This window comes from Marmota monax, unplaced genomic scaffold, assembly GCF_021218885.2.
Source record: "Marmota monax isolate L192 unplaced genomic scaffold, Marmota_monax_Labrador192_F-V1.1 WCK01_AAM20220418_F8-fsc00062, whole genome shotgun sequence".
In the NCBI taxonomy this organism is placed as follows: Eukaryota; Metazoa; Chordata; class Mammalia; order Rodentia; family Sciuridae; genus Marmota; species Marmota monax.
This window is the reverse complement of record NW_026695221.1, coordinates 1,362,766-1,386,635: the sequence shown is the minus strand read 5'-3', so window position 1 is coordinate 1,386,635 and position 23,870 is coordinate 1,362,766. Positions and strand designations below refer to the sequence as shown.

Sequence of the window (23,870 nt, the reverse complement as noted above, 5' to 3'; positions counted from 1 at the left end):
ATATCCAAAGGACTTAAAAATAGCATAATACAGTGACACAGCCTCATCAATGTTTACAGCAGCACAATTTACAATAGCTAAATTGTGGAACTAACCTAGATGCCCTTCAATAGATGAATGGATAAAAAAAGTGGCATATATACATAATGGAATATTACTCAGCAATAAAAGAGAATAAAATCATGGCATTTGCAGGTAAATGGATGGAGTTAGAGAAGATAACGCTAAGTAAAGTTAGCTAATCCCCAAAAGACAAATGCTGAATGTTTTCTTTGATATAAGGAGGCTGATTCATAGTGGGATAGGGAGAAGGAGCATAGGAGGAATAGACCAACTCTAGATAGGGCAGAGGGGTGAGCGGGGAAGGGAGGGGGCATGGGGTAATTAATAATGGTTTAATGTGATGATCACTATTATCCAAAGTACATGTATGAAGACATGAATTGGTGTGAATATACTTTGTATACCACCAGAGATATGAAAAGTTGCGCTCTATATATGTAATAAGAATTGTAACACATTCTGCTGTTATATACAAATAAAATTTAAAAAAAGAAAATATTTTTTTTATTTCTGTCCTTCTAAGCTTTGAAATTGCATGTGCAAACTGTTTTGACAATCAGTTTTATTTGTGTATTCTTTTTCAGTGGTTTAGCTATTTTTAAAATACAGGTTTAGAAGGAAAATATCTGGAGTTTAATTTGGAAAGTGTTAACAGATGATGTTTTAAAACACTTCCCTTCCAGATTGACATAATTCCTTTTACACATCATTTCTCCCTCATTATTTGTTTGCTTTTGTATAGTACATTTGTTACAGTCTATGAACCTACATTGATACATCTTTACCACTTATAATTTTTATTAGGATTCTTTATTTTTTAAAATATTTTTTAAGTTGTCAAATAACCTTTATTTTATTTATTTATATGTGGTTCTGAGAATCGAACCCAGTGCTTCATACATGCTAGGCAAGCGCTCTGCCACCAAGCCACAATCCCAGCCCCTTAGGATTCTTTCTTGACATTGTACCTTCTATGGGTTTTGACAAATGCATAAAGATGTATACCCAGCATTATCCATTTTGATATAATTATAGAAGCATGGAACATATCATATTCTTTTTAGGACTCCATTTTTGTGGATATACATGATGGTGAGATTCACTGTGATGTAATTCATCACACAGAACAGTTTGCTGTCCTAAAAATCCTGTGTGTCCTACCCATTGATCCTTCCCTCCCTGTGAACCCTTGGGAACCACTGGTCTTTTTTTTTTTTTTTAATGTCCCTATAGCTTTGCTGTTTCTGATGTCATGTGGTTGTAATCATATATTATGTAGTCTTTTCAGAATGGCTTGTTTAAAATTGGAAATATGCATTTGAAGTTCCTCCATGTCCTTTTATGGTTTGATACCTTATTTCTTTTTAGTCTTAATCAATTTCCATTGTTTGAGTTTACTAGTTTATTTATCCATTCTCTCCTTGGAGGACATCTTGGTTGCTTCTAAGTTTTATGGATAATGCTGCATTCCAGTTTTTGTGTAGATGTAAATCTTCAACTCATTTGGGTAAATACCAAAGATTATATTGGTATTGACTTTTTGTACTAAAAAGTCATTGCCAGATCCAAGGTCATATTGATTTTCTCCTGTTATTTTGTAGAATTTTGTATTTTACTTTAGATCTATGTTCTATTTTAAGTCAATTTTTGTGAAGAGTGTATGGTCTCGGTTTGTATTCTTTTATCTTGTATATTAGATGCTCAGTTGTTGAAAAGACTATCCTTTTTTTTTTTTTTTTTTAGATACTGGTACTGGGGATTGAACCCAGAGTGCTTTATCACTGTACTGCATACTCAGTTCTTTTGTTTTGTTTTTAATGAAGCAACAAATTTCTTTAATTTACAGTAAGCTCATATAAACTGATAAGAAAACCCAGTTCTTTTTATTTTTTTTATTTTGAGACAGGTTCTCGCTGAGTTGCCAACACTGATTTCCAACTTGCGATCCTTCTGCTTCAACCTCCATAGGTACTGAGATTTCAGGCTTGTCCCACCACGCCAGTATGGAAAAGATTATCTTTGCTGCATTAATCTATTTGTCTGTTTGTGAACGTCTAGAGCGTTCGGGTCCCCGGGTAAGGGTCGCGAGATAACCAGGACACAGGGGATGCAGAGCAAAGGCAGCAATTGCAACTGCATCCTGAAGTTTATTTGCAAGTTCCTTTTATACACTTCTTCTAACAAAGCAAGCAATTCTTCAATAACACTTTACCCACATTGTCCAAATATCATGCCTCAGCGGATACACAGAGCTAGATTCAAATTCTTCCTGTTTGTTTGATAAGTACCCTCCTAAAGTTCTTTGTAGACATTATCTACTCCTCTGAGGATGCATTTGTTTCTTCAGAATGTACTGTTCCCAGGATAAGTATGCAGGAAGCTTCTTCCTCTTGGCCAAACCATGCAGAACTTGTGCCTTGCGATAAGGGGAAGAGAACTTTTCCTCCTCCTAGCTGAGGTTTGCCTCAGCTGACCTAAATCACAGCCACAGCTCTTGTAAAATGTCAGGCCTGAGGGAGCTAAACTCTGCACACTTAAACCCCAACAACTGTTCTTTTACTATAGCTTTGCAGTGAGTCTTGAAGTCATGTAGTGTCCATTTGATCATTTCTAATATGTGGGAAAGCAATTGACTTTCTAAAGCATATTAATTAGCCTTATATTCTGCAACTTTTCATATTATAGTTTCCAGAACTTTCAGTTCAATGACAAGAGGCGGTGGTGGGAGGGAAATCCTTGCCTTGATCCTGATCTTAGTAGGAAAGCTCCATTTTTTTTGCTATTTTCTGAAGAACTTTTAGCATTTATTTCTTATAGTTTTTTATTGATTCTTTTTGTTATACATGGTATTTACACTTATAAGAACGCTTCTAAGTGTAAATCATTGATTTCAGGGCATATTCTTTTCTAATATGTGTATTCAGTGCATTTCCCTCTTATGCACTGCTTTTTTATATATTACTACTTTAGATAGATTATATTTTTATTTCATTTACTTCAAAATAGTTTTTAATTTCTCTTGACACTACTTCTTTGACCATGTGTTATTTAGAAATATGCTATTTAATCTCCAAATATTTTGGGATGCTCTAGTTTTTCTGTTACTGATTTCTTGTTTAATCTTCCTACACCTTTAAGAGTATATTTTGTCCATCTATTCTTTTATATTTGTCAAGGTATTTTTTGTGACCAAGAATGTGATGTGTCTTGTGAATGTTCCAGGTAAGCTTGAGAAGAATGTATTTTGTGCTGTTGATGGATAAAATATTCTACATATGTAATTCAGTCCATTTAATTGATATCATTTAATTAAACAATATCTTCATTGATTTTCTGTCAGCTGGATATGTCTAATACTGATGGAAGATATTTAAATATCCAAATATAATATTGGATATACCAATTTCTGTTTGCAATTCTAAATGCCTTATGTATTTTTATGCTCTGTAGGCATATATACATTAAGGAGTAAAGCTTTTTGGAGACTTGATTGTGTTGTCATTTTCAGAAGAACTTTTAGCATTTGTTTCTTATAGTTTTTTATTGATTATTTTTGTTATACATGATAGTAGAATCCATTTTGATATAATTATAGAAGCATGGAACATATCATATTCTTTTTAGGACTCCATTTTTGTGGATATACATGATAGTGAGATTCACTGTGATGTAATTCATATATGTACATAGGAAAATTATTTCAAATTCATTCCACTATCTTCCCTTTTCCTGTCCCCCTCTCTTCCTTTTATTCCCTTTTGTCTAATATACTGAACTTCTACCCCCCCACCACTTATTATGGGTTAGCTTCCACATATCAGAGAAAACATTTGACCTTTTTTTTTTTTTTTGGAATTGGCTTATTTCACTTAGCATGATGGTCTCCAGATCCATCCCTTTACTGGCAAATGTTATAAAGTCATTCTTCTTAATTCCTGAGTAATACTCCATTGTGTATATAGACCACATTTTCTTTATTTATTCATCTGCTGAGGGTAGCTGAGTTGGTTCCATAGCTTAGCTATTATGAATCGTGCTGCTGTAAACATTGATGTAGCTACGTCACCGTAGTATGCTGATTTTAAATTCTTTGGATATATACTGAGAAGTGAGATAGGTGGGTCAAATGAGGGTTCCATTTTTTGAGGAATCTCCATACTGCTTTCATAGTGATTGTAGTAATTTGCCATCCCACCAACAATGTATACCTTTCCCCCACATTCTCACTAACATTTATTGTTACTTATATTCTTTTTTTGTTTTATTTGTTCTTTTTAGTTATCCATGATAGTAGAATTCATTTTGATATAATTATACAAGCATGGAATATATCTTATTCTAATTAGGATCCTATTATTATGAATCTATATGATGGTGAGATTCACTATGGTGTATTCATATATGTACATAGGAAAATTATGTCTATTCATTCCACTGTCTGCTGGGAGCCATTAGCCAAGTAGGTATGACAATTTCCTTGCCAGCGTACCCCATGTTGCTGACATTTTGCAGTGACATTGAATGTAGGTGACCTTGCTCAAGGACGAGGGCGGATTAGGGTGTTCCCGGTTTAAGATAATCGGGTTTAGGGCGTTCCCAGTTTAGGTTCCAGGTTTAAGGTTTAAGATTATTCCTGCTGGGAATAGGGCGTATCCTGCTGCCTGAGTTCCCCTTGAGTTCTCACGGGATTCAGACAGTATTTTTTGGGAGATAGAAGCCCAGTGGATGTGGATTTGGGCAGAGAACGTGGATTTCCCCAGAACGTGATTGTAGATGGCTGGTGTGAGTTCAGGAATAAAGAGTTGCTGTTTGAATCTACAAGCTGTGTGGTGGCTCGTGATTGTGTGCCGAGCCAGACTGCGGCATTTGGCGTCCCGTGCGGGGAACTTCTGAAGCTTAGAGGTAAGTGAAATTTCTCACCCTTGAGGAAGAGAGAAAGAATGGGTGAACATTTCAAAAAACAATGTGTTATTGTTTTGATTTATTTTGTTTTTATTTCAAGTTGCCTGTTCCTAGAACTTTCTCAGGCAAACTGGGGAAAATGGTTGACTCAAGGTTTGAAGTTGTTCGCCTCCGAGGAAGAGAAATTGTTAGAGAAAGGAGGCACCCCAGTAAGACCAAGAACAGTTAGGACATATGTTGATACAATACAAAAATGTAGCCCATGGCTTTTTAAAGATGAGTTATTAAGTATATCAATGGGACCATAATGGTATCCTGTAGAAGGATTTTTCTTCAACAAGAAAAAGATGGCTAGTTCTGTTTACTACATTTGTCTAAGATCTTGGTTTTTACAGACATCTGATTAATTTACAAAGCTAAAGTGTTAAAATATCAACCACTAAATATGAAATCAAGTACTCTTTACTTATTAAGTTCCATAAGGTAATATATTTAAACATTATGTGTGTTTTCATAAATTGGTGAATGGAAAAAAGATTTAATATTGCTTTGGTCTGTGTCTTTGTTAAAACAAGGTTACTAAGTGTTAAGATTCTATCATGTGTAATTTATATACAAAGAGTAGAAAAATTTTCAGTTGGGTTTCAATTATAGTATTATAGTATCATAAAAAACGTGAAAGTCTTTCATCTTATTAAAGTGGAGTAATTTGTCTAAATCAGAAATTTTATAAGAGTTGTTTCAAAATGTGAATTTATAAAAAGGGTTAATGGTTAAAAAAGAGAAAAAGATTCAAGATGTGGAAATATATTTTAATATAAAAGGTTAAAGGAAAAAGAAATGTTTCTAGATGAGATAATCTCTGTGTGGTAAAGTAAAAAGTTGTAAAATGCCGTTTAAAAAGATTTTGAGGAAACTAGACTTACTTTAAAAGCTTGAGAAAGGAAGAAAGAAGAAAAAGGTATTTGTACATGGCAGATTGAGACAAAGCTTCTCAATGGAGTTAAAAAAAAAAAAGGCCTTTGGTTGAAGGGCAGCCATGTAAACTAACATTAAAGCGATTTAAACAGAATCTAAGCCTCGTTTAAAAGAGTGAAGCTGTAGGTGGTGAAAAAGTACATTTAAAAGTACAGTATAGATGATAATTAAAAGGCTTTAAAAGGTTAAATTGAAGGTGGTTAAAATGCCTTCATGATGGAGGAAAGAAGCTTAGTTAATCTTAAAGGCATTGCTTTAAAAAAGTGAGAAGATAATAGGATAAAAGATTTAGATAAAGAAGATTAAAAATTTGAAGTAGAAAACTTTAAAAACAGAAGTACAGAAAGGTAAAAAAAAGAGAGAAGATGTAGAAAGATAAAAAAGATATAGAAAGATAGAAAAGATGTAGGAAAACAAGAATTTTAAACCCACAAAATTAAAAAAAAAAAAAAAACAAAGAGGAAAAAAAAGCAACTAAGGGTGAATGTACTAACCTTAAAGGAAAACTAGAAGATGATCTTTAAGGGGTATATATCCCCCAAAGATAAACTTAAAATAACCCTTTTTACTCTAAACTTTTTAAAATTTAGATTCATCAGGACTTAGTGCTGCGGAAAGGCATATGTATCCAAAAAATGTACATAAGCCTAAAGTACTTTGGAAAGAGATTCTAACAGGACAATGGAAAGGTCCTGACCCAGTGATTGTCTGGAGTCGGGGGTCTGTTTGTGTTTTTCCATAGGGAGAACAGCAGCCGATTTGGATTCCAGAGAGATTAACTAAAACAATTTCTACAGATCAAAAAGAAGATGATTTGACTCAAATCCATAACAGCTGATATCCAGAACTCCAGCTTGGCCATTCTTACATCTGCGACAGTGATTAACCAGTGATGCAATTTTTATTTCCTTGCCAGCGCACCCCATGTTAATTGTGGTAGTGCTGACATATCTTTGCTGATGGTGTCACCAGTGATGCAATTTTTCCCAAGGAGCCGTCAATTGGCTTGGTGTCGTGGCATTTCTGTATCCTCCTCCCTTCTGCTAGTGATGGTCTAAAATTTGGGGGCCAATGGCTGTATGCTGGACCGGTAGTCAGTGACGGGTATGATCCAATTGCAGTGGTATCAACCTAAGACAGGAGGCTGACGCCTAAAGGTCAGTTTTCCGATGACGGGTAAGAACCATATGTTGAATTGGACAACCTACCAGGCACGGTCCTTAAGCCACATTGCTTGTTGTTTAATTAATCAGAAGGGGGGAGATGCTGGGAGCCATTAGCCAAGTAGGTATGACAATTTCCTTGCCAGTGTACCCCATGTTGCTGACATTTTGCAGTGACATTGAATATAGGTGACCTTGCTCAAGGACCAGGGCGGATTAGGGTGTTCCCGGTTTAAGATAATCGGGTTTAGGGCGTTCCCAGTTTAGGTTCCAGGTTTAAGGTTTAAGATTATTCCTGCTGGGAATAGGGCGTATCCTGCTGCCTGAGTTCCCCTTGAGTTCTCACGGGATTCAGACAGTATTTTTTGGGAGATAGAAGCCCAGTGGATGTGGATTTGGGCAGAGAACGTGGATTTCCCCAGAACGTGATTGTAGACGGCTGGTGTGAGTTCGGGAATAAAGAGTTGCTGTTTGAATCTACAAGCTGTGTGGTGGCTCGTGATTGTGTGCCCAGCCAGACTGTGGCATTTGTGCCCAGCCAGACTGCGGCATTCTTTCCTTTTTTGTACTCCTCTCCCTTCCCTGCATTTCCCTTTGTTTAATCTACTGAATAACTATGATTCCCCCAACATTATTGTTACTTGTATTTGTGATATTTGCCATTCTGACTGGAGTTAGATGAGATATCAGTGTAGCTTTAATTTACAATTTTTTAGAGATGTTGAACATTTTTTTCATATATTTTTGACTATTTCTATTTTTGAGAAGGGTCTGTTCAGTACCTTCGTCTGTTTAATTGATTGGGTTATTGGGTGTGTGTGTGTGTGTGTTTGTGTGTGTGTGTGTGTTTGTGTGTGTGTGTGTGTTAAGTTTTTTGAGTTCTTCTCTAACTCCATCTATTTACCTGCAAATGCCATGATTTTGTTCTTTTTTAATGCTGAGTAAAATTCCATTGTATATATATGCCACATTTTTAATCCATTCATCCACTGAAGGACATCTAGTTTGGCTCCACAGTTTAGCTATTGTGAATTGTGCTGCTGTAAACATTGATGTGGCTGTGTCCCTGTAGTATGCTATTTTTAAGTCCTATTGGTATAGACTGAGGAGAGGGATAGCTGGGTCAAATGGTGGTTCCATTCCCAATTTTCCAAGAAATCTCCATACTGCTTTCCATATTGGCTGCACCAATTTGCAGTCCCACCAGCAGTGTATGAGTATATAAGGCTGATGAGCTTTTTAAAAGAACAGTTTTTGCAAGGCAGGTTTACTATCTACCAATTTTCTCCATTTTTTTGTTTCATTTTTTTTCTTATTTTGATTTTGACCCTAGAAAGTCTTTATTTCTTCTTAACTTTTTTAAAAAAAATATTTATTCTTAAGTTTTAGGTGGACACAATATCTTTATTTTACATTTACGTGGTGCTAAGGATTGAACCCAGTGCCTCATGCATGCTAGGCGAGCACTCTACCACTGAGCCACAACCCCAGCCCCTCTTCTTAACTTTTAAAGGATATTTTATTGGATACAGGCTTTTCATTTGATAGGATTATTTTTCTTTCAAATCTTTAAATATTATTCAGTCTGTTTTTTCTTGTTTGCTTGTTCATGAAGAAAAGTCTGATGTAATTATGATGTCTCTTAAGTAAGATACATTTTCCTCTGGCTTCTCTCCTTTTTTTGATTTTCTAAAGTTTATATTTGTTATGCCTAGATACAGATTTTTGAGGGGAGTACTGGTGATCAAACTCAGGGTCTTATTTCAGCTAGAAATGTTCTCTACCACGAGGCTATACCCCTAGTACTGATTAGATTTTTCATATTGTTTTTTGATGTTCTCTATGCTTGATGTCTACATTAATTTTGAAAAATTCTTGACCACTATTACTTCAAACATTTTTCTTTTTTTAAATAAGCTTCACACAGCATCTTTGATTATGCCTCTTATTTTTCTTTTAATCTCAACCAATGCCCCTCTTTATTTTCCTCCCCTGCTGGCATTGACTTGTTCATAAACTAGGACTTTTTTCCCTGTGGGGTATCTCATACTATGTCTGTTTCATTTTGGTATTGTTTATTTAATTTGTTTTTCTGATCCCTGGATCTTCTTAAATAGAAGTTAGCTACTTTGGCTTGATTATATTTACAGTCAACATGTTTTGCCAAAAAATACATATATATGCATATGTACGTTTATATAACCTCATGGTTTACAAATTATGTCTATTCCTAGTGATGTTTAAATTTATCAATGGGTTCAGATGACAGTAGTCTAATCTTTTCTTTGTAAATCTTTCCATCCACCTTTAATCCATTCTTGTTTACCTCTTTTCAAATCACTTGTTTCCTTAGGGAGGGTTTCAAAGTGATTTGTCATTTTGTCATTCTTTTTCTATTAATGATCTGGATTCTTCTCTAATAATTGTTTCCTTAAGCTATCAGAATTATTGTCTACTCTTAAATACAGGTCTCTGCACAGAATGCTTAACTCTCTATTTTTTTTAAATGAATCTTTCTTTTTTTGTAGATGGACACAACACAATGCCTTTATTTTTATGTGGTGAGAGTAGAACCCGGGTCCCACCCATCCTAGGCGAGCACTCTACCACTGAGCCACAATTCCAGCCCCTTAACTCTATATTTTTAATTGCTAATTTCTTTAAAATAATTTTGATAATTTACATATTTTTTCAATATTTGACCTCTTTATTCATATTTAAGTATTCTTTAAAGTTTTTCTATTAGTTACATTCCTTTTTTAAATTCCTTCTATGGCTTTGTTCCCTTTTGATTAATTTCTCTGTAATTTTGTGTATCATAATTGTTTGTTTGTTTGTTTCTTTTTCCCACTGTGTAACCCGCTTCAGTGCCAGCAGCCTACAGGCAGAGGCCAGGCAGTGGTTCAGAGCCACAGTTTTCTCTGGCATGAGGCACTATGAGAAACCATAATCGTTTTTAAAAAGCATATTCTTTAAAAATAAATTCTATGCTGGATGTGGTTGCACATGTCTATTGTCCCACTTACTTGGGATTTGGGAGGTTGAGATGGGAGGGTCACCTAAATCCAGGCATTTATTTATTTTTATGTGGGGCTGAGGATCGAACCCAGGGCCTCACATCTGTGAGGCAGGTGCTCTACCACTGAGCCACCACCCCAGCCCCTGATTGTTTTCTTTTATCCCATTGTAGATGCAGATTTAAATATTTGAGGTATTTTTGTGAGCATTTAAAAAAAGAAATTTGTGGGTGTATCCAGAAAACATTACATACACTCTTTTATTATCTGAAATCCAGAATCATGGCAACATATTGGCTGCTTGGATCATTGCTGGGAATTAGAGGAAGAAAGTCTTACAGATAATACATAGTACACACATAGAAATTTGTTTACTGAAACCTTCAACTTCTTTTATGGTAGAGATAACTTAAGCGCTGGAGGAATTAAAACTGGAGGAATCAGTATGGAATCAGGTCAAGTAAACGTTTCTCTCTCTTTTTTTTTCCCCCTATTTCAGGCATGTTCCCTGGAACCTTCACGAACCCAAAATAGGCGAATTTCATTTCACTGGAAACCTGGACGTGATGTATGTGTTCATGTTTTAATTGCCCAATTCTGTGGCTTAGAGACAGGGGTTTGGTTTTGGGAATCAGATGTAATAAAAGGGGACACCTGATTTTCTACTTTTAAAACTATCAGAGAGCTCTGATAATTATTGTTTCCTGGATGGAAAACCTCTTAAGCAGGGAGTCTGTCCCAGTGAACCATAGATCTTAGTGTCACAGTGTGGTTTAAAAGTTGTTCATCCAGTATTCTACAGTGTTAATCTATCATATAGAACCTGCTCTGGTACTTAATAATAGGAGATTTCTAGACTATAGTTTATAAGACTTCTAAGATATGACAGAAGTAGAGTAACTGTTTATTCAAAAATATGTGTATCTGCAACAATTTGACATTATCTTTGGTGCTGGAAATGGATAGACAGCACTGTGCTTTGAAGAATAAAGATTCTCCTTTTTTTTTTTTTTTTTTTTGGTGCTGGGGATTGAACCCAGGGACTTATGCATGCAAGGCAAGCACTCTACCAACTGAGCTATATCCCCAGCCCGTGGTATAAAGGTGTATTAAGAATTGTAATGCAAAAGAAAAAAAAAATAAATCAATAGGAGAGCTCATGTATAATGGCATAATTTGGCGTGAACATACTTTATATACAGAGTTACGAAAAATTGTGCTATGAATGGATAATTATGAATGTAATGCATTCCACTATTGTCATGTATGAAAGAAATAAATTAAAAAAATAAACTGCAAGAATCCTAAAAACAGACAAATAAAAAAGAATAAAGATTCTCTGCCAAAAACAGGCAAATACAACATACCAAGGATATACAGACCAAACTATGGAAACAAATCAGGAAAGATAATGTGAACATACAGCTGAGGAAAGTTTCAAATTTGAACAAGAGTTAACTAGAAGGGGCTGGATGGTATTTCAGGTGGAGTGTATATCACCTAAGGTGATGTCAGATGCTAAAAAAGGTAAGCCTTATATTCCATTGACAATAAATATTTTTATTCAAGTAGAATTTGAAGTAGATATTTCTGATGTACATATATATCTCAGTTCGAGTTAATAATTTGAGGGTTTCAGGGTCTTTTCTATCTTATGCTGTCATAATCTTTCATACATAACTTCCAAACCACTGAACTCTTCTGCCTCCAGCTAGCAAGTTGAATAAACAACACAAAGAATCTCCTTCAGAAGTTGCAAGAGATTGCTTCTGTTCACACCTTATGGGCTGGAAATCAATCACATGGCCCCATCTAGTGCTTGATGGCTTAGAAGTGTAGTTGAACTGTATGTCAGAGAAGAAAAAGGAATAGATTTTCTGGTTAACTTTCTGCCACACATCTTATTTATTTTTTATTTGTTCTAATTAGTTATACATAACAGTAGAATGCATTTTGACACACCATACATAAATGAAGTATAAATTCATATATGTCTGGTTGTACATGATGTAGGTCATGTAATCATATATGAACATGTCCAATTCATTTCTACCCCCATTCTCCCTCCCCTCCCATCACTCCCCTCTGTCTATTCCAAAATACCACTATTCTACCCCTACTCATATTGTGTATTAGCATCTGCATATCAAAGAAAACATTTGGCCTTTGGTTCTTTGGGACTGGCATATTTCACTTAGCATGATATTTGCCAGTTCCATCCATTTACTGGCAAATGCCATAATTTCATTTTTCTTTAAAGCTAAGTATTATTCCATTGTGTATGTATATCACAATTTCTTTATCCATTCATCTGTTGAAGGGCACCTAGTTTCATCCCATAGTTCAGCTATTGTGAATTGTGCTGCTGTAAACAGTGATGTTGCTAAGTCACTGTAGTATGCTGATTTTAAGTCCTTTGGGTATAATCCTAGGAGAGTGATGACTGGGTCAAATGGTGGTTTCATTCCAAGTTTTCTTAGGAATCTCCATAGTGGTTGCACCAATTTGAAGACCCACCAGGAATGTTTGAGTGTACCTTTTCCCCCACATCCTGCTACCATTTATTGTTGCTTGTATTCTTGATGACTGCTTTTCTGACTGGAGTGAGATGGAATCTCAGTGTAATTTTGATTTGCATTTCTCTAATTGCTAGAGATGTTGGAACATTTTTTTCATATATTTGTTGATCAATTGAATTTCTTCTTCTATGAAGTGTCTGTTCAGTTCCTTTTTCCATTTTATTAATTGGGTTATTTGTGGGGTATTTTTGCCATTAAGTTTATTGAGTTCTTTATATATCGTGGAGATTAATATACTCTTTGAGGTGCACCACATCTTATTTCCTGGGATCTGCAAGTAATGCTCTTCTACTACTTTTAAGTGGAGATACTGTCAAAAAGTAAAGCTGGAGATTTAGCAATATTCAGATCTTGGCCTTATATACCATGCTACAGATTTTGGGACCCATTCTAAGAGCACTGGGGAGTCACTTGAGGAATTTTGATTTGGGAAACTTGTGTTTACATTTAGAAAGATCATTCTACAAGGTGTGTGTGTGTGTGTGTGTGTGTGTGTGTGTTTTGCTGGGGATGGAACTTGGGGTTTCATGCATGCTGTGCAAATGTAGTCCTATTTAACTATGTCCCCAAACCCTGGCAATATTTTTAAGTGGCAACATAACAGAGAAATTAAAATTTCATTTCTGGAGATTCTCTGCCTGAATTTTAATTTTAGTTTTCCCATTTATCAAAATTGTACCTTGAGAAAGTTCTAACCATTAAAGTCTGTATTTTCTTTTCTTTTCTTTTTTTTAAAGAGAAAGAGAGAGAGAGAGAGAGAGAGAGAGAGAGAGAGAGAGAGAGAGAGAGAGAATTTTAATATCTATTTTTTAGTTTTCAGCGGACACAACATCTTTGTTTGAATGTGGTGCTGAGGATCGAACCCGGGCCGCACGCATGCCAGGCGAGCGCGCTACCGCTTGAGCCACATCCCCAGCCCTAAAGTCTGTATTTTCTTAACTGTAAAAATAGAGAACACACTGATACCTATCTTATACCATTATCCAAAATAGTATAAAACTTAAATTGAGCAGTAGTGCCTGATGCCAATACAACATAAATATTAGTCCTATTGTTCATGGTGACACTGTATTGATAGTAATTGGAGAATGTCTGAACGATAATAAGAACCAAGAAAGTAAATCAATCAATCATTCTAATAACCGAGGTGCAAAATGAGCCAATCTGATTGCAGTAGGATATAGAGGAAGGATAAACATGATTTTGTTCCTGACACAGTAGGAGGTGAGGAAGAATGAGGTGAAAACATGATTTGTAAATTTCTGCCCTAAGTCGTTTCCTGGATGGTGGTGCCATTCAAAGTGCAAGGCAGTTAGTGGATTTGCTTGGGAATACTGGAGTTGTTTAGGAATTCTGGGCTTTCACTTTAATACTCTTCTCTCCAGTGCCTTGACAGAGCCTATTTCTAACTCAGTGTTGATCTCCTCCAGAATGTCTTCTGTAAGGACTTTTGTGGGCCAGGCTGGGAGTTTCATTCATTCCAACCTCAGAAGAATTCAAAGAGAAAGAAACAACAGGTTTACTGATCTCAGCATTCAATGTGAAGTTATTGTTATTGCTTTGTTTTCTAGGGCTTTTATAACCACAGCTTCAGAGGTGGGACTCTGGGTCATTCTGTGTCCAGGACCCTACATTGGTAGTGACTTAGATCTTGGAGGCTTGCCCAGGTAAGTTGTGATCTAAGGGTGACTGCACATGCCCCATAAGCACATTCGAATGGAACTTAGAGCAAAGTGTTTTGCTTTGTTTTCTTTGTACTTTTTTTTTATCTGCACTATTTTGTCCATAGTGAATGAACCATAAAGTATTTGGGACTATATAGTATTTTAAAATAAACCTCTATCTCTACAATGCAGATGGGGTAGAGTTCATATTTATTCTTAAAATAAACTAATGGCTACCCTTAAGCAATATCTTCATGAGTTCTAGGGTTTGTGGTAACAATACAAATATCAAGGCCAATATCCCTTTTTAAAGAGGAGTTTTATTGTTATTGTTTTGTTTCAGGTCTTTTTTTTATTGTAGTAAAATATACATAATAAGAAATCTTCCATTTTAACCACTTAAAAGGATTCATTTCCATGATATCAACTACATTCAAAATGTTGAACATCACTACCATTATCTAGTTCCAGAACGTTTCATCCCTCCAAAAGAAAACCCTGTACCTCAATCCCTCCCCATTTTTTCTCCTCTTCAATTACAATGGCAACCAATATTCTACCCTTTGACTCTACAGATTTTCCCATTCTGGATATTTCATGTAATTGGAATTAGACAATATGTGGCCTTTGTGTCTTTTTTTCACTTCACATAATGTTTTCAAGGTTTATTCACCTTGTAGCATGTGTTAGTACTTCATGCCTTTTTATAGTCTGGTAATTTCCAGTAATGAGGTTCCCCTGCTACCAGCTTCAAAATAGCTTTATAAAAAATCTCATTCTAGACTAGAATTTGGCAAACTCTTCCAGATTGTAAATATTTTAGACTTTATGGGCCATATGCAGTCTCTATTGCAACCATTCAATTCTGCTGATGTAGCACAAAAGTTCCTGTGGCAATATATAAATTATTGGCTATGATGTTCTGCCAATAAAACTTTATTTACAGAAACAACATGTCTGATTTGGCCTTTGGGCTGTAGTTGGGTGAGCTCTGCTCTAGATCATTGTTACATACCTCACCCTTGCATTTTGAGGAAAGACTATGGATAACCTTTATCAGCTGTTTGTAGCTGGTACCCATTGCTCTTTCTTGAAGCTGGATTAAACCTTCACAAGTACAATTGTGTATTTGCAAATGTAGGCTGTCTGTGTTTTCAACCTTCTACACTTGAACATTTCTTAATTTTGTCTCCCATTCCAAGTCTGAGTCTCCCTTTTTTGATCTTAGCTGGTTACTCAAGGATCCAAAAATGAAGCTGCGGACAACTTACAAGGGCTTCATTAAAGCAGTGAATTTATATTTTGATCGTCTGATTTCCAGGCTGTTGCCATTGCAGGTAAAACCCAATCATCCATTTATGCAACTATGGAAAGTAATCACCTGTGTTGATTTCTTGAGGGCTTACCACTTTCTATGCACTCTGAAGCAGGAAGAATATTATTTGCTAATAGGATAGTTACATAGTTATTTCTATGCATGTGCTCTGTAAACTCAAAAAAATATAGTCTTTTTTCTACCATTAGAATCACTCTCAAATTCTCATCTTCTTGACCTTTAGTATAACCGGGGAGGCCCCATCATTGCTATGCAAGTTGAGAATGAATATGGTTCATATTATCTGGATAAAGAGTACATGCCATATGTCAAAAAGGTAAGTGCTTCTTTAAGTTTTCTCTGTATTTACATACTTCTCTTCTCACTAACAAAATGAGAACACCAAATAAAAAGTTTGTAGAGCCAACATATACTGAGTACTTGTAGGCTTGCAGGAACCATGGGATATGAAAGTGAAGATTCAGTTTCATTTTTCCATGCATTTACATTCTAGAGTAAGGACTGAACACACAATGCTAATGTAAAGCGAAAAGTGATGTTAAGATATATTTTCTGTGGGTATTTCCGCTCTCTTTTAGTTGATGTTTACATAATGCATACTTTCAACTTTTCTGTATCCATTTGTTTAAGGTACATGTCTTATAAGTAATATATAATTGGAATTTGTTTTTGTTAATTTATTATGAAAATTCTTGCCTTGTAGATGAGGTTATTTGATTTGTTTACATTCAATATAATTGCTGATGTATTTTATTTAAATTTACCATCTTATTATTTTTCTGTTTGTCTTATCGTTTTTGAGGTCCCTTTCTTTTTTTTCTTTTGTTCTTTTGGATTGATTATTTTGTATTATTCTGTTTTCTCCTCTCCTAGCTTTCTCTGCATTTTTTCACTGTTCTTTTAATATTTTCCATACAGTGTTAAGTTTCTACTCTTGAATTATTACCATCTAAGTTAATATGTTTGCCAATTCCAGGGAAAAATCAACTTAGAACAGTTTGATTATATTTTACTCCATTTTACCTTAGGTATTATTGTTATCATTTGTTTTAATGCTATGTATACTTTTTACCCACAGATATTGTTATTACTTGTATTATATAGAGTTAATGATTACTTAGATTTACTCAGATATTTTTTGTTTCTTCCCCTCTATCTCTGTAAGTATGAGTTTTCATCTCATAATTTCCTCTGCTTTTAGTATTTTCTTTGTTGCAGGTGTGCTCATAACAAACTCCTTTACCTTTGTTTGTTTGAAATATATCTAGTTTGCCATTATTATTTTGTTTTTTCTTTTTTGGTGCTGAGATAGAACCCATTGGCATTTTACCACTGGGCTATTCCAAGCCCCAACCCCTTTTTTAAAATCTTGAGAAAAGGTCTAAGTTGCTTAGGGCCTCACTAAGTTGCTGAGGTTGGTCTCAAACTTGCAATCCTCCTGCCTCAGCCTCATGAATCACTGGGATTAGAGGCATGAGCTATCATGCCTGGGTTAACATTATTTTTGAAGAATTTTTTTTTGCTGTATATAAAGTCCTAGGTTGGTAGTTATTTTCCTTGTAGGTTTTTCTAGCATCCAATATGGCTCTCATTTTTTCCTTTGAGGATAAAGTTTTTTTTTTTTTTGGTTGTTGTTTTGTTTGTTTGTTTTATTCTGGCTGTTCCTAATCCTTTTCTCCCCACAACAAAATACTAAGATTGCCTAGGTGTAATTTTCTTACTAGTTTATCCAGTCTGCATATTTTTTACTCTTCAATTTGTGGATTGAAGTCTTTATCAGTTTTGGAAAATTCTCAAATGTATATGCTGCTTTTCTTCTCAGGTTGTGTACTATGTATTTCAAATACATAAATGTTAGATGTTTTCATCATGTATCACATATTTATCATTCTGTTTAGATTTTTCTCTAAGCCATCTTCTAATTCATTAATTTTCTCTTTGGCTTTGTCTAAGTTAATGTCAAATTCATTCTATTAAGTTTGACTTCAGATAGTTTGACTTTTGTTTCTAAAATTTTTATTTAATTCTTTTCGTTAATCAATGTTTGTAGTAAATCAGCAAAGCTTTAATAATATTATTTCTGTGTAATTTTTTTAAACTACAGACATGGGATGAAGGGAAAAAAATTCTACAAATATTTAGTGTATCTTGATGGTCATGGTATAGCACTGAGTAAAGTTAGGTGGGTTCTTTGTCTTATGGATTTGAAGAATGAAATCCATGGACACAGGGTGAGAGCAAAGTAATAATATTTATAAAAGTAAAAGAAAGAAGGCAGAACTCCCAAAGGAGGAGGGGGTCCCAAAAGCAGGGTTACCAATGGGTGTCTGTTGTCTTGGGGTTTGTATAAATCTACAGCTAGCCCTGACCTAATCCTAAGTATGGCACTCAGAGACCAAGAGCTTTTCAACCTTTCATCCAGTCAGGTTACCATGCTTTTTGGGGGGAGGGTATCTGGGAACTAGGCAAGAGATGTCTCACTATCAGTTAGTTTTTCTGGTTACACAGGAATTGGCCTGACCTTGATGAGGCTTAACTTCTTATGTCTGTAACCTCTTAGCCCTGCTACACAGAAACTTGATCTTGGAGGGGCCCAAGTTTCCTATCTGTCTGTTTTAATTCTATCCCACCTCATTCCCCATTCTGATGAGGTGATCCTAACTGCTTTTGAGGAAGAAGGGCAATGACAACTTTAGGAGTATTGATGGGAATAGCAATTAGGATCCCTCTATAGAGGTCTAATGGGCCCCTACAGAAGTCAGGTAGTACCTCAATGGCAGTTTTTGTTTCCATGACCATCTGGAGTTTAATGAACTCTGTGGGTACCTTACACATCAGGGCAGTCCAGAGGTCCTTGATGGTGGTTGGTGGGTGATTGGAATAGGTATACATAAGTCAGGGTTCATGCAAGAAGAACAATAAACAAGACAGTAAAGTATTATTATCTGTAAACAATTAACATAGAAACAATCAGTGTTATAAGCCAGTCTCTGAAGACTATGAAGACAGTACTTATTAGAGTTTAATATGTGGTTTATATACCTTTGATTTGTGACCATTAGACCATTCAAGGCTTTAGAAACATTAGCAGTGTTGCTGGAAACATGTATACAACATTTAGTTTTTATAGTGGCACAGATGTCCCCTTGAGCTGTGGAATGCCATTTCTGTAAAATAGATTTCTGTAAAACAGCTTTCTCATTGTTGTTACCTCTGTGTTGGTAGAAGAGTCCCTGTGTCAATTACAACTCTCTTGGTAAAGTTAGGGCTTTCATGTGCCACATTATATCCTTTAGACCAATCTGAGGGATAAATATCAAGGTTAGATAATCATTCCAGTGAAAAACAGAGTTTACCTGTGTAGGAGTTCAGGAAAATTCTTAGGTCTCAAATTGACTCATTACAAGCCTGTGACTCTAGTAGCATCTTTTGTGATAGTTGTCAGGTGCTCTTGTACAAGAATCCTTTCTTTATAACCTACTAGTTTTACTTGTTTTGGAGAGGACTGACACAAGTGTATATCTCAAGTTACATTAAAAAATCCATTATCTTTTTTTTTTTTAATGTCCATGTATGACTATACTTTGGTTAGTTTCCTGCCAGGTGTTTAAGACAAAGTTGGTCAAAAAATTGACCTTTTTCCTATCTGCTATTAAAAATCATCTGAGATTTTGTCATGGATCACTGTTAGGAACTTGTGAGAAGCCTCTTGGCTCCTTTATCTTTATTCTACCAGTCATGCTATCTGCCAGGATGGCAGTCTTGCCAACTACATGTGGCTTCCCTTGAAACTTCAGGGACATTTACCTTTCCAGTGACTTTCCTCTTTGCAGAATGTGCATTGGTTGGCTTTTTGTTCTCTAGGGTCTTCACAATCCCCTGATCAAGAGGTCAGGTGACTCACTGGAGTTGCAGGGACCTTAAAGAAGTCCTGTTGTTCCCTGCGTTCTGGATGATCTTAGGGGGCAAAGGTCAAAATATTGGCTACTTTTTCCTTGGCCCTTTTACTTAGAGACTTTTGTCTCTAAGTTTGGATTTTAAACATCTAGTAGTCCACTTTTGCCATTCTTGAAATTGGAGTAATAGGTTGTAACTTTAATGTTTATAATTTTACAGTTATTCCTTTTGTTTAACTAGGGTATCAGTTTTATAGTTACTCCTTTTGTTTAATTATGGTTAATATCAGTACTGGAAGTCAGCATTATATTCTCTCGTCCTAGAGGTAATGCTTTATTATCTCAACTCAGGATATTCTGATAGAAGTAGTACTTCTGTAAAACACTAAGAGGTAATAGTTATAAAGTAAAATTAGCAAGAACTTGATTTGTAAACCCAATAGACACAAGAAGTTATCTTGATAGGTAATGTTATAAAAAAAAAATTGGCCTTTGCTTTCTCCCTGATGTCTATCCAGTAATGAAGACAAGGTTTTGAGAAAAAGGAAAAAGAAGTTTTGTTTCTTTGTTAGCAAAGGAGAAATATAGATGACTAATTACCTGGGGAACAATGGTTCTTTATAAAAAGGTGATTTAATGGCTACATTTCAGTTGCCCCCCTCTTTAGGGTCATAATTTATTTGCAGCTTTGAGAGCTATTTTTTTTTTTAGATTTTTTTGGCAACACTGAATTATTTCTTTCCTCTGGTATGTGAGCCCAGGGATAGACAACTCAGCCCAGAATGAAAAGAAATGTAATCTCCCTTCCCCCAATGTTAGGGAGGGGAAGATGGAGAAAAGAAAAAATTGTGTCAGTTTTAAAATAAGATGCAGAGCAGCAAGGTCTACACTCAGAGCATGAAGTAGACTCTGTTATAATGAGAGCAGATCAATGATTTAAGGAATGTTGTTGTTTTTAAACGTGAAGAACTAGATTTTATTCTCTATCAAAATATTAGAAGTTGACCATAGGTAAAAAATGCTTAAATAACTTTGACTGTGATTATAGCCAAATTAATTGCCCACAAATTTTTTGAGATTTACTTTTCACAAACCATTTGTAACTTAATTAGATACTCTCTAATTTCTTTTATCCTTAGTTTTGTCTTTTATTTCAAAAGGACTTTAAGACAAAAATATTATAACTAGGACAAAATATTATTCTACTCTACAAGATACTTTCTCTTTCAGAAACATTTATTTTTACCTATTATTTTTTCTTAAGATATATTTTCATATTTATAATGTTCTTGTAACTTTCCTAGTTGCTGACATTTTAAAGTATACATTCTGAAACAATCTATGAAATTTCTGAATTTAGACAATAATAAGATGAAATACTTTATGCTTTTCTTATAGTTTTTTCATCAAAACACAACTTGGTTTCTTTTTGTTCCTTGCATGTAGAACAACACATGTAAGTATAATTCTCTTAGTCACCTTGTTTTTTAGTGAAGACCCAAAAATTTATAAAATGTATTTAATAGACCCATATATATGTTGTCTTACAGATTTTAAGAAGCCAAGAATACTTGGATTTATATTTAGCAGTTGATGTTTAGTATTTTAACCTTGCAAATTAATCAGATGTCTCTTCTAACAAACACATTTATAAAGATTAAACCCATTGTGTTAAGTCTAATTTACCCATTTTAGTTATTAACTTTGGGTTACCCTTGAAAACCAAAATATCAGACAAGTCTACTTAATGTTTTAATCATCTTTTTCCTGTTGAAGAAAAACCCTGGAAGCAATGAACATTGCACCTTAAACAGTTTATAAAAACCAACACTCTATGTGTCAGGAATTTAAAACAGTCTTTAGTATTATCTATTTAACCAGTTTAAGTCATGTAAAATAAAAGGAATTTAGTTCTATTTATTTATATTTATGAGTGTTCATTTATCTACATGCCAATTTTTGTACCATGCACATGATAATATAGACTCAAGCACATATGTCAACACAACATATAAACACAGGTGTGCACATATTCATAAAATAGACAGGAAACAAAGATTGTATAGCTTTGAACCAGGTATTAGATCCCCCACAGATAGAAGATAAAATACCTACAGATTTTTCTTACACACACTGTAAGATTTAACTCTTAAGAAATTAAAATAGAGCTTGTCAGAAATTTTTAAAGTACGACTTGGACATGGGAATAGCCTTACATTTGGGAGATGTTAGAAATAAAATCTGTTATCCATGGGGATGCTGAAATCAAAGGTTCAGGTGGCCACTTGTCCTCCACAGGGACAGATCCACTTCCAACATAACCACTGTTTATTTTCCCTCCTTTGAGCTCTTCACAGGAGACATTCTCTTTCCCTTTCTATTGTATTTGAAAGTTAACCCTTGGATAATGGCCTCTGAATAAAAACAACAGGAAAAAAATAGAAGCTAGAAACTCAGGTTAGACCAAACAAAACTAATTGGTGCAGGACTGAAGGTGAATTCATAAGAAAAGCCTTGAGCTCAGCAATAGACAGAGTCTTTGAGAAAATGGCATAGCCGTAATTACTCTAGTAAAGAGCAAATAGAACATCTTTATCGAATCAGAGTGCACTTTTGGATCAGATTAGAGTCAGCTCAGATACTTAAAGTGGGAGCCTATGAAGTGCTAAGGAAGAGATTTTCAAGAAAAAAATTTTTTTTTTTCTCGAGAGAAGAGAAAACCATGTTAGCAATTAAGGCATTTTTTGACATTCCTGGGCCTGTTTTGTCAGCATCCTGAAGCTGAATTCCTATGATTTTGGGCAGTGCCTGCTAAGTTGTTCCTGAAGCAGAATGTGGACTTTTTAGGCATCCTCAAGAGTTCTGGGGCCTGGTGCAGCTGGACTTTTCAGATTCCCTTCCTATTTCTTTCTTTCTCTAGCATTTAAAGAAGGACTTGGAAAAGGGCAGAATCCCAGAGCATAACAAAAGAGAAAACAGTCTTTTCTGTCCCATAACAGCTTGGATTTGAAATTGACACTTTTGATTTGTTTTATTTTGTTTTGTTTTTGGTCTCACATCAGTTTGGGCACTTGCTCATGCAGCTTACATTCCAGAGAGATATTAGGCAGGCAGCTAAGGAACAGAGAAAGCAGTCATTTTGAGCATGAAAGGCAAAAAAAAAACCTTATACATAGGGCACTTTTGACATTTCCCCCTTTTTGTAAAACAAATCCACCTGTAATATGGTATTACAGTTTGTGTTTCTCTCCAGCGGCTGTTTTTCCCATCCCCTAGTTGGTAACTAGGCCAGGCTTGGGTGCTGAAAAATGTCAGGTGTTTTATTTTTCAATGTCTGAAAATCAAATTGACCTAAATTTTTCAAAACAAGTATCACCTGGTATTTTTTTTTTTACTTCTCTTCTATGAGTGGCTGAGGAAAAGGTTGAAGCCTACTGAGTTATATGTTCTGACCGATGTGGCTTAAAATACTTTGAGGGAGTATTTCACATCTTTAAGGACAAAAAAGGAGAACAAAGCATCCTCTGCGATCTTTGTTTCAGCTGTGCCCAGGGCATCCTCTGGTATCTTCCTTGTCTATGGGAAGCCATAAAAAATTTTATCTGCCCTTACAGGTGTGACTTGTAACTGTGAAATCATGACACCCTTAGATGAGCTACTTGTCTTCTGTGATAAATTCTGGATTGTGTGTGCTGGCCTACCATCAGTTGAAAAACTTTTTGAGGGAAAACTGGGCCTCACTCAGAATGGAGGATACTAACTTCTTGCTAATTACTGCAGTTAGGAGAGGGCATTTGCCAGCTGTTTGTTCCCTTAAAATTTGTCTTAAATGTTTCCTTTGTCTTTTGGACCCTCATACTCACAGGACCATGGTCTCATATTTTTTTGCTCAATTTGCATGAGAGACAAGCCTGATAGTGCTCCAGTTGATGTCCCCAATTGAGAAACGCAAATAATCTAGCTCCCTGAACTAGGTGAGATAAAGGATAGTTTGCTATAGTTTCATGAGAGTAAACTTTTGGTCTTTTTTCCTGCAGGATTTTTATGGGGCAGCTGCTTAGAAAACATACTAAGTCTGAATTTGAGGCAAATCAAAGAATTTTATTTTACTTATCTTTTCCTGGCCAGGGATGCTTCTTTCAGAGTCCACGTGGCCTTCTGATAGAAGCGCCAGATTGTCTGTGGTTCCAATATTTAAGGAAGAAAACCACATCCTATGGAATCTGAGAGTTGCAAGCAAGCAGGATACAAAGGCTAAAAAAGCGTTTAGTA

At 35.3% G+C, this 23,870-nt stretch overlaps 1 protein-coding gene and 1 pseudogene across 11 annotated transcripts in view; one reads left to right on the top strand and one right to left on the bottom strand.

Moving 5' to 3' along the window:
* Positions 1-23,870, top strand: part of LOC124085118 (beta-galactosidase-1-like protein 2) — an 85,911-nt gene that overhangs the window by 35,509 nt on the left and 26,532 nt on the right. For all 11 annotated transcript variants that reach the window (XR_009225761.1, XR_009225762.1, XM_046432631.2 and 8 more), the window contains 4 exons: positions 10,623-10,691; positions 14,274-14,369; positions 15,595-15,703; positions 15,926-16,018. Coding sequence is in view for 9 of the 11 variants with exons in the window: in XM_046432631.2 (XP_046288587.1) it covers positions 10,623-10,691; positions 14,274-14,369; positions 15,595-15,703; positions 15,926-16,018 (367 nt within the window). In the remaining 2 variants the exon portion in view is untranslated. The remainder of the gene's footprint in view (positions 1-10,622; positions 10,692-14,273; positions 14,370-15,594; positions 15,704-15,925; positions 16,019-23,870) is intronic.
* LOC124085268 (small nucleolar RNA SNORA42/SNORA80 family) lies at positions 9,955-10,097 on the bottom strand (annotated as a pseudogene).